General features: G+C 45.6%; 1 protein-coding gene across 7 annotated transcripts in view; it reads left to right on the plus strand.

The window, feature by feature from the left end:
- Positions 1 to 15,837, plus strand: part of AAK1 (AP2 associated kinase 1) — an 86,292-nt gene that overhangs the window by 37,693 nt on the left and 32,762 nt on the right. For 4 of the 7 annotated variants that reach the window (XR_012657361.1, XM_075074472.1, XM_075074477.1 and 1 more), the window contains exons 6-17: positions 425 to 546; positions 2,012 to 2,093; positions 3,882 to 4,014; positions 5,006 to 5,109; positions 6,101 to 6,180; positions 7,637 to 7,791; positions 7,912 to 8,183; positions 8,991 to 9,206; positions 12,071 to 12,300; positions 12,945 to 13,102; positions 13,506 to 13,622; positions 15,417 to 15,512. Coding sequence is in view for 6 of the 7 variants with exons in the window: in XM_075074472.1 (XP_074930573.1) it covers positions 425 to 546; positions 2,012 to 2,093; positions 3,882 to 4,014; positions 5,006 to 5,109; positions 6,101 to 6,180; positions 7,637 to 7,791; positions 7,912 to 8,183; positions 8,991 to 9,206; positions 12,071 to 12,300; positions 12,945 to 13,102; positions 13,506 to 13,622; positions 15,417 to 15,512 (1,765 nt within the window). In the remaining variant the exon portion in view is untranslated. The remainder of the gene's footprint in view (positions 1 to 424; positions 547 to 2,011; positions 2,094 to 3,881; positions 4,015 to 5,005; positions 5,110 to 6,100; positions 6,181 to 7,636; positions 7,792 to 7,911; positions 8,184 to 8,990; positions 9,207 to 12,070; positions 12,301 to 12,944; positions 13,103 to 13,505; positions 13,623 to 15,416; positions 15,513 to 15,837) is intronic. The other 3 variants (XM_075074474.1, XM_075074478.1, XM_075074476.1) reach the window with 1 other exon arrangement.

Genomic DNA, 15,837 nt, shown 5'->3' on the forward strand with positions numbered 1-15,837 from the left:
GCCTCCGCTCTGCCCCACTAGGCAGCCCTTCATAAAGCTGTGGACAGCTTGTACAAACTGTCCCAAAGTCGGATGCCAGACTGTGGGTTGTACCAGCTCAGGGAAGTTGAGCACAAAAGATACCAGGACACAGTTCTTGTCCTGGAGCACCCAGTAGTCTTAATAGAGGCAAGGTAATGTGTTTGCAAAAGGAGAAAGGAGAGGTGGCAGAATGGAAGGCAGTGTTACGACTATGCTTCCACAATTTGACGTCTGTTTTAGGAGATGTGACAGATTTGATGCATATTTTCTTTGCTGTCATGTTACGCATTTATGTCAGACATGCTTGATATGTTTTCAGGCACTGAAAACCATGGCTCATATAAAGAAAACAAATGGGTTTCTTTTGTCTGAGCAATTCTGGACTTGTCTGTGATGCTCGTAGGTTGAAAACATCCTGCTTCACGATCGTGGTCACTATGTCCTGTGTGACTTTGGAAGTGCTACTAACAAATTCCAGAACCCTCAAACAGAAGGGGTGAATGCGGTGGAGGAGGAGATCAAAAAGTAAGTGTGCTTTTCTTTTTCAATGCGGACATAGTTTGTATTCAAAGCGTAACCTTTTCATGTACTGGGGAAAAGTATTACCTGGGCCTGTTGCAGCAGATTTGATGCTGCTGCATGGAAGTGTTTGCGGCAGGTAAAGAAACGCCTGGGGGAAGGTGAAACAATAAATTGAGCTTAATATAATTGCTTTGGACCTGAAAGACTGAGCGTACTAATGCAGAGAAGTTGCCCACCTTGACGACGCAGTGAGATGTTCTGTTATGTACGGGGTCAGTCTGTCCCTCATCTGCCTTGGCTTCCTTGAACTCCAGTATAGCAGGTGACAAAACCCCTGTCCTCCCTGAGCCGCCCATCATAAATCCTTGCAGTGACTAAGGGAATGCATGGCCTAAGTCCTCAGCTCTTCATAGAAAAGGCAAGGACCTCAAGGTGTTTAATCTGTCTCCTTCTCTGGCCCCGTGCATGACCAGCTATAGTGGTAGCAACTAGGTGCACTTTGATGCTTTTAAAAAGAGAACTTAGCTGGCAGTTCAGTAGGACCTAGATCAGGAATGGAGCAGGCTCCAGGTCCTTGGTCTTGCTTCAGTTTTAACTTCACTGCTGCAGACTTCCAGTTCCGTTAATACAATATTCTGGCTAGAAAATGGCATGTTAGAAATGTGTGCAAATGCCTCCTTTCTGTTAGGATTCAATTACACCTGCATGGATTTCTCTAGGCTTGTTTGACTGAAGTTTTTGGAGCACTCCTAGTCCAGCTTGGCAGTCCCTTTGGAATGCCCTATTTGCACGCTTATTAACAAGTCTACAAGAACTTTGCCTTTAGCAGTGCTTTCTTGTGATCAGGGTAAATAGCACGCAAGGTGCCACAGCAGAAATTGTAGACCTACTGATAGGAAGTCTAATCATAAGAGTCTCTTAAACCATGGCGCAGTTTCCAGCTTTTCTGTTTGTAGTGATTTGTTAAAATGAGGCAGATTCTAGCTATAGTTTGAGATATGAAATAACCTTTCCCTTGGTTGCAATGACTGAGCAGGAGTCCTGGTATGGAAGTCTATTAGGAGCCATGTATCTGGTTACAATCTTTGTAATACAGTTGGCCAAAGCCCCAGCAATGAGGACATTGCAGAGGACATTTGACTGTTGACCTTGTTAATACTCAAATCCTTGAATATTTGTTCTAGTCCTTACAATGACTGTATGGTTTTGTAAGTAAATTGCTTGCTTTAGAAGGGATCTTGGTTACTGCTTTGGTTTCACAGGGCACTTTGCAGTGGTTAGTATTTTATTGATAGAGGTATGTAGCAGATGCTGCTGTTAAAAGATTTTTTCTGACAGATTGTCTTTAGCACCCCTTTCCCTAAAATGAATACGGCAACGAGTGAATTCTGAATTATTTGGAAATGTGACGTTGTAAAAATGCATCTGATGTCCATTTCAAACTCACTGATAGATCTTTGTGCTACAGGTACACTACATTATCCTATAGAGCACCAGAAATGGTCAACCTGTATAGTGGCAAACTTATTACTACAAAAGCAGACATATGGGTACGTATAAAAACCGCTTAACATCATACAACCAGACTGCAGCTTGCTTTCATTACCATAATGACAGGGTAACTTTCTGGCTGAGCCTAACCTAGTTTCCATAAGAGACTGGACAGTTTCTGAATAAAGAGTTCCTTTGCTTGACATTTCTAATGAGTTACTGTTGAGCAGGGTGGCTTGTGGATAAAACATGCATGCTTCTTTGCATGCTACCTCCCATTTGGTTTTAATTTAGAGATCTGTGGAGTTCTAGGGTTGAACAGTGCAAATCTGATTTCATATCATAAGAGTTAAAACAGAAAAATTGAGTATTGTGACTTCATATGCCTGGGTTGGGTTGCAAGCTAGTGAAATCAAAGTTACTGGTCAGAATTTAGTAGAAAACTGAGAAAACAGACCTTCCCGCATGAGCAATAGTATGCTTATCCTGGGGAGTGTAACACAGTAACACAGGGCTGAGTTGTCAAACCTGGCCAAAGACCAAGCTTTTGCACTGCAGTTTCTGATGATCAGTGCAGTCTTGTCATGCTTTTCACGTTGAAAGCAAAATGCAACTGTGGTGTAATCCATTACTGGCTAACCTGATCAAGGGTGGAAGGCTTCCCTTTAGTTGGGATGTAGATGAAAAAAAACAGTCTGTGCCGTTTGTAGTGTAGTGGCAATTCAGCAAATGTGCTGAATTAGCTTTTTAAACACATCCCACGTTTGTATGGTTTCTGAAGCCCTGAGCTAGGAAGTTATAAGGCAGAAGCAGTGTAAGGAGAGCTTTAATGTATCCTCAATAGATCTGCATCTGCATATACAAGAGGGAAAATTGCTGGCGTGACATCTGCTGGGAAGAGTTCTCTGCCCTCTCTGTGGGCTCAGCTCGGAGTCAGGAACGCAGCAGCTCCTGTGGGGCTCTTGCTCTGCTGAGCTCAGCAGGAGGTTTGTTGAACTGGGCCCTGTACCAGTGCCGGGTCGCTCACCGTGGTGTTAGGAACCTGGAGATGGAAGGTCACAGCTGTAACAGTGTGAAAAGATGGTCAGGGCCTCAAAGGCCCCCTTAAATCTCATTGAGGTTATTTTAAACTAGAGTGCAATTTAATTGTGAAACCCTATGACAAAAGGTATAAGCGATGATGCGTTGCTCAGGATTAGGAAATGTTTCCCACTCTCCCCTCTGAGATGGTTGGGAGTGTTTCGTAATTAGCCCTGTGTGCAAAACTTATATTTTCTTTTGAAATAGGTGGTGGTTCTTGCTGTCAAAAGCAGCACGGAAGTCGATGGAAGGGTGATACACCCTAGCAGCCTGCAGACTTGTCTGTAAATCTCTCTCGGTACATATTTATAACAGTTGAAAGGTTGTTTGAACTTAAGCTTGCGAACAGTTTGGACTTTTCTTTGTCAGAATAAATGTATGAAGGATGATGTTTACCACTTTTTTTTTTTTCATGACTTTGCTTTTTCTTTCCAATATGTGGCGGAAACAGGCTTTGCCTGTTTAATGACGTGAAGGGTTACACTATGTGGAGCTGTGGGGTATGTGTGATGATATTCACATGATCCTCAGATTACAGTACCTCAGCCTGCTGAGGGAGAGCTCTTCATGTGCTTATCTTCCCATATAGCTATGCTTGTTTTCAGGTCGATCACAGCAATGTTAAAGTGTAGGCCTGACGTCATGCAGGACCCCTATAGCAGAACAAGCTAGAGCACTTTCCCTGTTATCTACAATGGTATTTGAATTGTACCATTCCCTGCTTTGCTTCAGTTTGTTAAATCCTTTGCTCCGTTCTCTCTCTTTAGGCCCTTGGCTGTTTGCTGTACAAGCTGTGTTACTTCACCTTGCCATTTGGGGAGAGTCAGGTGGCCATCTGTGACGGCAATTTCACCATTCCAGATAATTCTCGGCACTCGCAAGACATGCACTGCCTCATCCGTGAGTGTCTTTGACAGTGGCGTAATCTACTTTGCAGAACTAAAAAAATAGCAGAGGTGTTTTGTTCCTGCTCCTACAGTAAAATTGTTGGTGTTTCTCTTAAGAGACCTGCTTGCACACAGTGGGGGATAAAGTGAACTTTTAGTAGCTTAGGAGATCACTCTTCGAAAGAAATGACGACGAAGAGATTTCTATTTGGCTAGGCTGCAGTGAACTCTGGAAAGGCAGGAAAACAGACAACCATTTGGTTTAAGAGTCCTAAAGAAACTTGCACAATAAGCCTATTTATGCAGAAACGTATTTCTCCAGTAATAAATCTATTTGGATAAGGAACTGAAAAGAACCACAGTGGCTTAGACTGGTGATAAGAATTAATCTTCTGTGAATTGAGAAACAGAACTGAAATGATTTATAAATAACCCACTGACTAGAGTGAATGTGTAATTAAGGGTACAATGCACTACTCTTGGCAAAGCTGGGGCAGCTCCCTTGTTTCCAGCACAGCATTTCATTTCCCCCCCCAGCCACAGTCTTGACTGCACAGAGTTGGATGTGTTTGCAGAGCAGCCTGGTATTTTCTTTGCATATGCAAAGGCATTGGTCTATGTGGCTGGCCTGTCCTCCTGCCCCACACTGGGGTTGGATCGAGTTTTTTTTCTGTGGGTTCACTTGGAAATGCCAATTTCCAAAACCAATGCTATTCCCTGACCAGGCAGGCTACATTTCCCCTCCTTGCCCTAGAGCCTTTGATAGCAGCTATAAATTCTTCATAGCTGTACTGGAAAATACCTCCTCAGCCATCCTGACTGTCTGTTTTGTCCCTTTCTGAGCCTGACGACCAGCTCAGCCCCACAGACCACTGACGGGATGCTTTGAAAGAGTCAGGGCACCCTCTTGGCATCTGGTTATACCAAATGTAGCTCTGCCACAAATGGCTCACGTGACTCTGTCTGTTCTATTGCTCTGATATTAGCATCTCTGTCTTTTAAAGGGTATATGCTTGAACCAGACCCTGATAAGAGACCTGATATTTATCAGGTCTCCTACTTTGCATTCAAATTGGCAAAGAAGGAATGCCCAGTCCAGAATGTCCAGGTGAGTAGCAAAGAAGTGGACTGATTTAGGGCTTTGTGGAGGAGACTGCAGGTGGCAAACAATGCTGGAGACTGAGCATTCTGCTGTATTATGTTGGTTGTTCCCCAGTTCTGTAATTAGGAGGGTCTCTTTCTTTTATTTTTTTAATTGGCAATGCTGTTTGGGGGTGTTTTTTTAGGGGGTGGGGGCAGGAATCAGGGTTTTGTTTCGTATGTTGTTTATTTCTGTTTGTCCCTGATTTCCCTCCTCACCCAGTTACTGGTGTGAGGCCAACCAAGAGATCTTGTCCATGTGAATGTGGAAAATCAGGCCATGCATGTGAAACCGATTTGATTTCCAGGCACATTCATCATAGCGTGTGTAATTTGTGCTGCAGTTGGTTTTAAACATAGCAGTTTTGTGTCGGCTGGCTGGCTGGGACTAGCCAGCTTGCATTTGAACTACATCAGGCCTTATACAACCATCTGCCCCTTCTTAGTGTGTCTTTATAGAGTTTGCTTGAAAAATAGAGTTGACAAATATTTTCTTATGGTGTTATGGACATCTGTGACATGACACGTTCTTTTCTTGCTTCCAGGTAAGAAGAAACCTTTTTCCCTTATGTTGAGGTGGTTATTTATGGTCTTTATGAATAACACATGGTTTTGGTACTATTATGCCTGTATTTTTTTTATAACAGTAGTAATAAGTAATGCTGCTGTTGTCCCTAGGTTGTCTTTTTAAAATACTCAGGTTGAGCTCTGAAGCTTTGTGTTCAGATTCCATGTGTAGTAAACGGTCAAAAAGCTGAACTGTGTTTTTTCCCTTGTAAAGCCTCTCCCAGACTGCTGTCTCCTTGTGACATTGAGCAGTTTGTCCTGTGTCCAGCATGAGGAATTATTGCTTTGGATATCCCCCAATCTCCCCATTTCATTGGGATGTTTGTGCAAATTATCTCTGACTCTGTTTTCTGCCCTCAACATAAAAATTTCTGTGTTTTTGGGGCCTGCAGAACTCTCCAATCCCTGCTAAACTCCCAGACCCGGTTAAAGCAAGTGAAGCTGCTGCAAAGAAGAGTCAACCAAAGGCCAGGTGACCACATCTGCATTATGCTCAGCCCTCTCTTTATTGTCGGTTGTCTTTCTGCTGTTTATTAGGAAGGACGTTTGGTATATTTAGCTGCTTCCTTGTGGGCTTACATTTACACGTGGAGACAAACACTGCAGTCCTGAGGCTTCTGCTTCAATGACATAAATAACCATTGATCTGAAAGGCAGAAAATGCAGATATTAGGGGAAATTTTTCTGCGTGGGGGCAGGGCTTGGGCGATACTCGGCATGACTCAACAGCTAGGCTTTTTGTACTGAAGGCATTGCTTGACAGCAGCACTTGAAGTTCGTGCACTTAGATGGATCTATTGTGTCATCCATCCGGAGGCAGTACCCAGAGTACCTGAGAGCAAAGTCAGGAGAAAGACTGCAGCTGGCCTGCAGTGGGCCTGGAATTGGCCCAAAGAACACGAGTCTGCTGAGAAACTGCACTGGGGACTACTCCTGTTTGAGTTTGACTCTTGGCAGATGATAACCTACCCAGTAATTACTGTATGAAATTGCTGTGACTTCTGTAAGAGTCCTATAATTTCTTCTGCGGGTGTATGAAAGCCCAGGCAGTCTCCTTCTGAAGAGCCCAATCAGTGGGTAAACCACTGTTCTGCTGTGGTGGTTCTCCTCTCCTGCTGCTGCTTGCTCTGCTTGTGGTACTGAAATGGAGACTTGTAAATTCCCTTGGACAAAACTTGTACCTTACTTTACTGCAAAGTGGGCCGTACAGCAGTGGGCACTCCAAACCCAGCAGTTTTCTTCAGACTCTGAAATAGACCATCTCTCCTCCTGTCTGTTCCAGGAGTCTACTTTGTTTTTATAATGGAGTGCAGTTACCCTCACATTAGTAAAACAACTTGCTATCTAACAAGCAAATGTACCCACAGTGGGGTGCGTGGTGTCTGGCTTCCTGGGTCTGCTGCTATGCATTTTTGGAGCTCAGTAGATTATTGAGCAGGGATCAAGGAGGTCCAATGACCTGATTCTGGGGTAGGTGTACTGAACTTCAGGTACTTCTAAAGGTGGCTATTTAGACAACTCTGCCTAAGGGTACCAGCTGCTCTTAAGCTAACTTATGTCCTTCATCTGCTCATCCAGAACATTAAGTGGATTTAAAGAATATGTTGTAGCAAATATTTGAAGTAGTTGATTAACTTTGACAAGTTCCAGCTGTCCAACAGAAGTTGCCACAATTGGCAAACAAGTCAAAATGATAGTGTTGGATTAATTGTTGTAAATGCATCCATCAAGTTTTACCACACTTCTAGTTTTCTGGAAAGAGTTGACTGTGTCTGGATGCCCACAAGTATTTCACCTTTATCAGTCACATACTACTAAAGTACAGATGAGTATTTAAACCCATACTGTTTATTGCATGCACCAACTTTCAGGCAAACAAGGGCTGCGCTCTTACTGCTCTTCCATTTATTCCTTACCTTATTTTGTAGGCTGACAGATCCCATCCCTACAACAGAAACTTCCATAGCACCCCGCCAGAGACCTAAAGCAGGACAGACGCAACCCAACCCTGGTATTTTACCCATTCAGCCAGCCCTAACGCCCAGGAAGAGACCCACAGCTCAAGCAGCCATTCAGCCACAAGGTGAAACGATTTTCTCTGCGGTGCCTGGCTGGCACTGTGTACCACAGATTTGTGGTGCATGTTGATCTAATGGACCTGGGGTGGTTTTTTTGGTGTTTTGTGTTTTCCTACCTGTTGCAGGACCTGGTGCCCTGGGCAGTGGTCAGCCTTCACTCCCTGCAAGCGTTCCCCAGCAAAAAGCAGCACCTCAGCAGGCTCCTGCACAGCCACAAGCCAAGCAGGCGCCGGCTCCGCAGCAGGCCTCGCAGGCACAGCCCCAGGTCCCTTCCACTCAGCCTCAAGCCACACCTCAGCATCAGCAACAGCTTTTCTTGAAGCAGCAGCTTCTGCAACAGCAGCAGCAGCAACAGGCTGCCTATTACCAGCAGCAGCAGATGATGCAAGCTCAGCAGGTCAGCAGCGTGGTTGTTGCATGCTTCCCATGCTAGAGGCCTGCAAGGCTGTATCTTTGTGTTTATGCCAAGTCCCCTTGTTTTGGGGGAATAGGTGCAGGTTTTAGGCATTTTTCAATATGTCTTTAATTCTCCGGCAAGATTTTTTTGCTATGCAAGGCTGGCATTTTTATCTGTCAATGTGGAAAGCCTTGAGATAGTTCTGTCATGTACAGACATAAAATAAGTAATGCTGGTTAAGATTTTAGAGCCCAAAGTGTTTCATAGTCTTTAAGGTCAATGCTTAACTGATGAGCAGAGGGGTCTTCTGCTCTTTGTGGTACAAGAAGCTGGGTGTGCCTTTTTAGTGGTAAGATGCAGGTCTGTTTTTGTGGTAGGTAGACTGCAGTGGTAAGGAGGCCTGTGAACACATGATGTGTTAGACAGGCTGTGTCTAGGTGACAGACTTGTGTGCTTAACGGAGTTGTTTATAGCAGCACAGATCTCTGCTAAAGCATATTTAGAAGTAGAAGCAAAGGGCCAGTGAATCTTCCTATGCTGGGGAAAGGTTTAGAATTGATAAAAATGAAGAAAGGCGTTTGGGACCACAGGACAGTCTGTGCCGTGGGAGCTCCATACGGGCAGGTGTAACACAAAAGGACCTAACGTTAGACCAGAAGGCCGTTTCCCACCACACCTTTGCATGTGGTCTCCAAACCATTGCAGCCTTTTACTGCTTTGCCACTTGCAGTGGCTATAACCGTCCCAGGGGCTGGCCCTGACTTCCCAGCCCTGCAACAGGCAGCTCAACAACTGGTTGTTTCCCAGTTCCCAGTGATGCAGCAAGGAGCGCCAGCACAGCAGCAGCTGATGCAAAACTATTACCAGCAGCAGCAACAGCAGCAGCAGATGATGGCCCAGCAGGCAGCAATGCAGCAGAAGACAGCAGCAGCAGCAGTTCAGCAAAAGCAACAAGCCCCAGCGCCACCGCAGCCCCAGGCCCAGCAAGGTGCAGCCCAGCCAGCGCCGCCACAGGAGCAAGTGGTAAGAGCCTTGCGGGAAGGAGTGGGGCAGCAGGATTTGGAGCACTGGCAAGTGTTCTCCTGCCAGACCCTGTGTGCTGGGAACGCCCCAGCAGGGCAGCTGGCTTTTCAGGCCCACAGAGCCCAGGTAATGGGTGTTCTCAGGCCTGCTGGCCCCTGGTGCATTGTTACTGAGTTGCAGATGCCAGCACTAACCTTGCTGCCTCAGAGACCTGTGCAGTTATTTGGACTGCTTTTTCAAAGGGATGCTGGGCTCTGGAGTTGTGCTCTGGGTCCACAGGAAGATGATGAGTAGAAAACAGGTGAGAAGGTATAAGTAGCTGCTTAATGCAGCTTCTCTCTATCCCTCCCCTGTCACGTTGCCTTAGAAAACATGTGATAAACTCTTTTAAAAATTATTTGTACTTGACACATCAGGATGGGCACCAGGCAACAGAACTACTTGATGTTGGCATTTTTTTTGAAAACTTCCGTCCTGTATTCAGGGCTCTGATGCAGAGGAAGGTGCAAGCACCCTTCCTGGCTATTTCTGGCATTGGGATAACTTTTTTTCTTTAATGGATACTATGGTAAGGAGACTTTTCAAATCACCGTATCTAAAAATAAAGAAATAAATCATCCACTTTACTAATCCTCTGAGTGTGCATCTAAAATAAATGCTCTTTACTTAATGGAAAACATGGCCGCCTACAACCAGTAAATAGCCAGCTGTCCGTAGTGCTAAAGGCAGGGGAGCTGTGCCAGAGGGCAGGATCCCCATTGCCAAAGTGTCTCCGCAGTACATGCGGGAGGAAGCTGTGCCCTTTGCTTTCATTCCTGAGCAATTCCATCTGCTCTTGCTTGTTTTGGGGAGCGCAAAGAGGTCTCCCTAACCCTAGCTGCGTGTTGGAAAGAAAGCATGTGCGTGCACCAGGCAAGAGGAAGATGACTGCTGTTTTGCTGTACCAGGTTGTACGTGTGCAAAGCAAACAGTGTCTGGTAAGAAACCACTTCAGGTACACAATATTTGAGTCCAAACTAAGGGTCAATTTGTGCTTGCTTGTTCATGAGTCGCCAGTCATTCAGGACCTAATTCATCTCTTGAGCGTGCTTCCTTTGAAGTGACATCAGGGATTAATTTGACTAATAAACTCCACAAGCCAGTGACCTGAGCAATGTTGGGGAACCATTGTTTGCTTTACTCTGACGTGTCTCAAGGCTTTGTCGTATTCACCCCCTCTGCTTTTATATTAATTTTCAGCACTAAGCTGATGGTTAGGGTCGGTGACAAGCTTGGAGCTGCTGTGTTCCTGGTCTTGTTATTGCTTTGCTGGATGACCTGGGGCAAGTTGTTTTATTGAAATTGGTGGGAGATTTTCAGTACATGCAGACAGGTTTTGGATGAGGTCCATTATTACCCTGTTCTCTCTGTTCAGAAGAAATGCCTGAAATGTAGTATTGAAATGCATGTTTAAAGAGCTTTGCTGTGATTCACTAGCCCAAAAACAGCCTTAATTTTATTAAATCAGCTAGACTGAAAATTAGCCTTATCCCCCCAGAAGGGTGATCAGATTGGACACATCTGGACACTTTTTCACTCCTGCAGCATTCAGGAAGGGAAAAGCGGTGGTTGGCTCATTTTAAAAATGATAGAGAGACATGGACTCTGCAGAGCAGAGCAGAGCAGAACAGGATCTCTGAGCAGAAGTTATCAAGCCAGGACCTATCAAAACCTTTTCACGTTGCAAGACTTCAGCTTAATAAGCTCTGCATTCATTTCTGTGGAGATTTTGGCACTGCCCTTTTATTTCTCAGCACCAAATGTACCGTTCTGCAGTGACCTATATAGCAAGATGTAAGGCGGGTGCATCAGAAGGAGTCAGGTCAGCTTCCTCCTCAGCCGCAGTGAATTAGCCTGCTTGAAAACGCCAGATGAAAAGCAAGGCAGCTAACCACTTGTTTGCCTTGCTCTGCTGTAGTTAAGCACCACGCTGGGGACGTGGCTCTCTTCGCATTGACCATTTAGATCTTTCCAAATCTCTCATCTGTCTTCCTTGGTTGAAAATGGCCTGGGAAGATACAGGGTGGGGAACAGGGAGTTAGTGTCCAGGCAGTGGAGGCAACGTGCATGGCTTTCTGCTCTTTGCATCCTGGTTTTCCTGCTTTAAATCCAACTATGATATCTCACTGAAAGACAAGTTTTTTTAAAAAAATCACGTAATCAGAAGTGATGCTGATTTATCACTACAAAGCAGCATTTCAAGTATTTATGGGTTTGTGAGTTTAACACAAGGCTGAAGTAATGGAAAAAATAAGATCAGTTTGAGGAAACCCCTTGAAATTTCCAGAAGGTTTGTAGCTGGGCTGTCTCAGCTTACACCTAAACCAAACACGCCTGTTTTTTTCCTCCAGATGCTAATGAAAGGTGTTGCTCATGTAGTCCTTTAGAGATTTAACCCAAATCACACATCTCCTGGAGGAAGCGCTGCTCTTCACCTTGCCCCACTCCGTGTGTTCATATGACGAGACTCCTGCGTGCTATGATCTGATTTCTGTGTTTACCTCTGCCCTGGATCTCAGCCTCTTTACCCATGAGCAAGTTTCTGAGACAAGCTAGCCTTTAACAGGTGCTGCTAGAGGCTTTCCTTCCGGAGGTACACCATAGGAAGGGGAGAAGTCTCTGCTTGTGCATTTGTACTTATCCTAAAATACTATAGATCAGCAAATTCTCCAGTTTATTTAGGTTTTTCCCCCTCCAGACTATCCCCAATCCATGACTTGAAGGTCAGATCCTCCAGCATATAGCTGTTGGTTTTTTGGGTTTGGGTTTTTTTTTCTTCATGACTGATCTTAACAAAGAACATACCATTTTACTGTCTCTCCTAGATGCAGGCGCAAATGAGGCAACAGCAAAAACCTCAAACTACACCCCCCGCAGCAGTGCAAGGGCAGAAGCTGGGCTCTCTCACCCCGCCGTCCTCCCCCAAGACGCAGCGTGCAGGACACAGGAGGATTCTGAGCGACGTGACCCACAGTGCAGTTTTCGGGGTTCCAGCCAGCAAGTCCACCCAGCTCCTGCAGGCGGCTGCTGCTGAAGCCAGTCTCAACAAGTCCAAGTAGGTGGCTGCTCACTTGGTGTCAGGGGTTGTAGAGGGAGGGGGTAGATGAGGATCTTCAGAGATTTCCTAGGCAAAGCTCTGGGTTGAAGGTAGGCTACCTCTGTGGTGTAAATGAGACTTTGCCTTCCCAAGACAGCAGTTAAAGGGCTTGGCAGAAAGTTGCTGAAAAAATTCCCAAGGGTAGAAGTCCTCCTGAGTGCTTCCATGCTCCCCAAAACCTAAGCAAACAGGGCCTTCCTCAGGATTACAAAAGCTAGTGTTGTTTCAGCTGTTCCACCAGTAGCCCTGGTGCGTGCCTCACGCTTGCTGCTTGGCATCAGTGCGTCCCCAGGAGTACTTGCTTGCTCACTTCTGTAGTGTCTGCAGGCAGGAAGCCTCCACATGGGCATTGCAGAAAATTGTTTCAAATGGGCTGCTTGTGAGGCTTGTTTAATCCTTGACACCAGGACGCTCTGGTTGGATTACAAGTAGATAAGGCTACTGATCCCAGCTTTCTGGGCATGCAAGTACAATAACTTGTGCTGAGTGTTTTAAGTAGGAAGTAATTATAATGCAGTAGCTTGGACCAGCTCATAGTGCTGGCCGGGGGATTTCAGATGGGTTATTAATGACTGTTGTTTGGTTGGGATGATCACATCCAGATCTGCTTCCACCACACCCTCGGGTTCCCCACGGACCTCACAGCAGAATGTCTATAACCCGCCCGATGTCTCCACATGGAATCCATTTGACGATGATAACTTCTCCAAACTCACAGCCGAGGAGCTGCTGAACAAGGACTTTGCAAAGCTAGGTGATGGTAGGTTCATGGAGATGTTCTAATACCAGCCTGCTCTCAAAATGGAAGATGGCATGGAATGATCGTGCTTTTGGTCAGATGCTGCTGAGGTGCTCCCGTATTATCATGATCCTCTGTGCCTGTAAGAGCTAAAGCTGTCCAGTCTCCTTTCTCTGTCCCTGTCCTCTTTGCTGAGCAATTGCAGTTAAAGGGGCACGATCTTCAATGGGCGAGGTACTAACCGCTTTTAAAGCGGCCTTGATCAGTTGGTTGTAGAAGCTACAGTTTAAACTCTGCTTCATTTGCAAGTTATGATTTGCAGGAAGGGGTTTGTCACATACTGAATTAGTGATCTAAAAATCTAGGGAAGTGAGCAACCTTCAGAATAGGAGTTTTTCCCCTAAATCTGTGCCTGCCGTTTCAGGGAAAGCTCCAGAAAAGATGGGCAGTTCCACAGAGAACTTGATTCCAGGTTTCCAGCCGGCCTCATCTGCAGCCCAAGCAGATGCATTTGGTGGCTCTTCCTTCACTGCTGGATCGGGTGAGTTTGCAAATACATCCTACAGGGCAATGCCCTGGACAGCACTGCAGAAAAACGGCGACTCTTTGTCATAGCATCTTGAAAAGGAAGGTGAAACTGATATAAATGGAGCTGGGCCTTAGCACTGAGAACTGTAGGACAGGGTTGGCCCCTCAGTAAAGAAGGGAAGGTAGGAAGGGCACATGTCACAGTTGGGTAGTAGAGACAGGAGGCACTGTCTATAGGCAGAGCTATAGAGGGAAGACACTAAGTGACCTCTTGAAGTTCACAAGAAAGCTTCTTAACATGTTGAAGTTCCATGCAGCTCATAATTAGAAGTAAAATGTGTAGCATGCAATAAGGGAATTGGGGAATAAGGGAATTATTCCCCAATAAGGGAAAAGGAAGATTCAGAGACATTAGACAGACATGCTGGAGGATATTCCTTGCCTGCAGTTAGGCTGTATGAAGGAGGAGAGGAGCAGGGATAATAATGTCTTCAGCATGGAATGAGGAGAATAGCAGAGACAGGAGTGAGCAGGGAAGATCCTCAGAGAGCACGGTCAGAAGTGTTGCCCTGGCTGTGTTGTCTGGGTCCAAAGGCCGGGATTCCTTGGCTGGTCTGAGGAGCTTTTCTGTAGAGGCCTTGGCATGTGTGGTGTCTGCTTTGGTACTTGGGCACCAAGGTTTTTCCATGAGCAGCTACCTTTATGCTGCAGAAAACTCGGTGAGTGCTGCTGCTTGTTTCTAGTTCTTCAGCATCGGTTCTCACTGAATGCACTGAGGGCCTGTCAGGCACAGTATGGAAAACTGCTTCCAGGAGCCCTAAATGCAGGTAATCCTCTCCCCCATCTTACGCAGCCATTGTTACCAGTGACAAACACAACTGATGCTTCCTTCAGTGAAGCGCACCAACCCTTGGGGAGAGGAGTCCTGGGAAGAGATTGAAGAATCCTTTGTGGGGCAAGAAGTGATAAATCCATTTGCGCTTATTTCTATTTATAAAAAGAGATTTAGAGGAGCTTATAACTGAGCTTGGTATTGTTGGCTCTTACCTGAGAATTAAGGAGTTGAAGTCCATGACCCAAGAGTGCTCTAGGGGGTTGCTTTCTGCGTTTGTCCAGCTGTTTGGTGCCCTGTGAACAATTTATGATGATCCATCAGCCTTTGAGTGATGTTGAGTAGCAGCAGCTCCAGATTCAGCTGTAACGTACCTTCTGCAAGGCTGAGAAGCATCGTCATGCTCTGGGCTTTCTGGACACTGTGGCGTGTTCCATTCTTTTAGCAGTTTTCGTGAAAATGTGCCCCCTGACTCTCCCGTCCTGCGGTTTGGCATAGGAGGGTGTCTTGGTAGTTCTCTTGGTGCTGACACTGGGCTGGGTATTTCTAGCCCTCTTTCTTTTTTCTTTCCTCATAGATATGAGCCTGTCTAAGCCTGTCTGATGCAAGATGCTGTATCTTTTATTTCAGACAAAGAGGCCCAGCATGGGGGCTGGCCTGCTGTGTGTCCTTTGTTAAGGCATTTCACCTTTTGTGCAGCTGTAAAGCAAGATAATAGTACTTCCCTTTCAAGGAATGTTTTGAGATCTGTGGGTTAAATTGTGTTGGAGAGCTATGTGGTAATACTTGTGTTGGTTTGGGTTTTTTTTTCTTTTCATTAGCAACATAAACTTGTTCTGAGCGTGCATGTGTGTGTTGTTCTTGTTGGGCCATAGCATAGACTCTGCAATATTGAGCTGTGCCTGTGCTGAGATTTTGCTCAATTCTTTGTGCTTTTCTATGTTTCACCCTGCCTCTTCTCTTCCTGGTTACCAGCTGAAAAAACAAAAGACATTCTGAGTTTGGACACTAGCCCTCCTCTTCTGACTGTGCCTGATCCTTTCATTCCTCTCCCACTATCCGACACGCCAGGTAACTGGAATTGAGTTTATGGAGGGGGGAGATTTGTCTTTTGTTGTACTCTTAATCTTCCAGTTCTGTTTCTAGGCGCACCTGAAATGCGGGGCCTTAGTCAGTGCAGGGCACTGACAAGCTCTGCTGAACTCAGTGGCAGGAATGACGTGTAGTGCTTTCTGCCATTGAATATCCATGTGGTGGTGGGAACGGTGCTGAGCACCAGAGCCCTTAGTTTTCAGGGCAGGCCCTAGGGTGGTCATATTGTTTCTATGCCAACAATGTTGGTGTCTTTAAAGGTTCAGTACTCAAAGCCACAAATAATCACTGGGTAATTACCTGT

The sequence above is a fragment of the Phalacrocorax aristotelis genome, chromosome 24 (assembly GCF_949628215.1).
Source record: "Phalacrocorax aristotelis chromosome 24, bGulAri2.1, whole genome shotgun sequence".
NCBI classification, from domain to species: domain Eukaryota; kingdom Metazoa; phylum Chordata; class Aves; order Suliformes; family Phalacrocoracidae; genus Phalacrocorax; species Phalacrocorax aristotelis.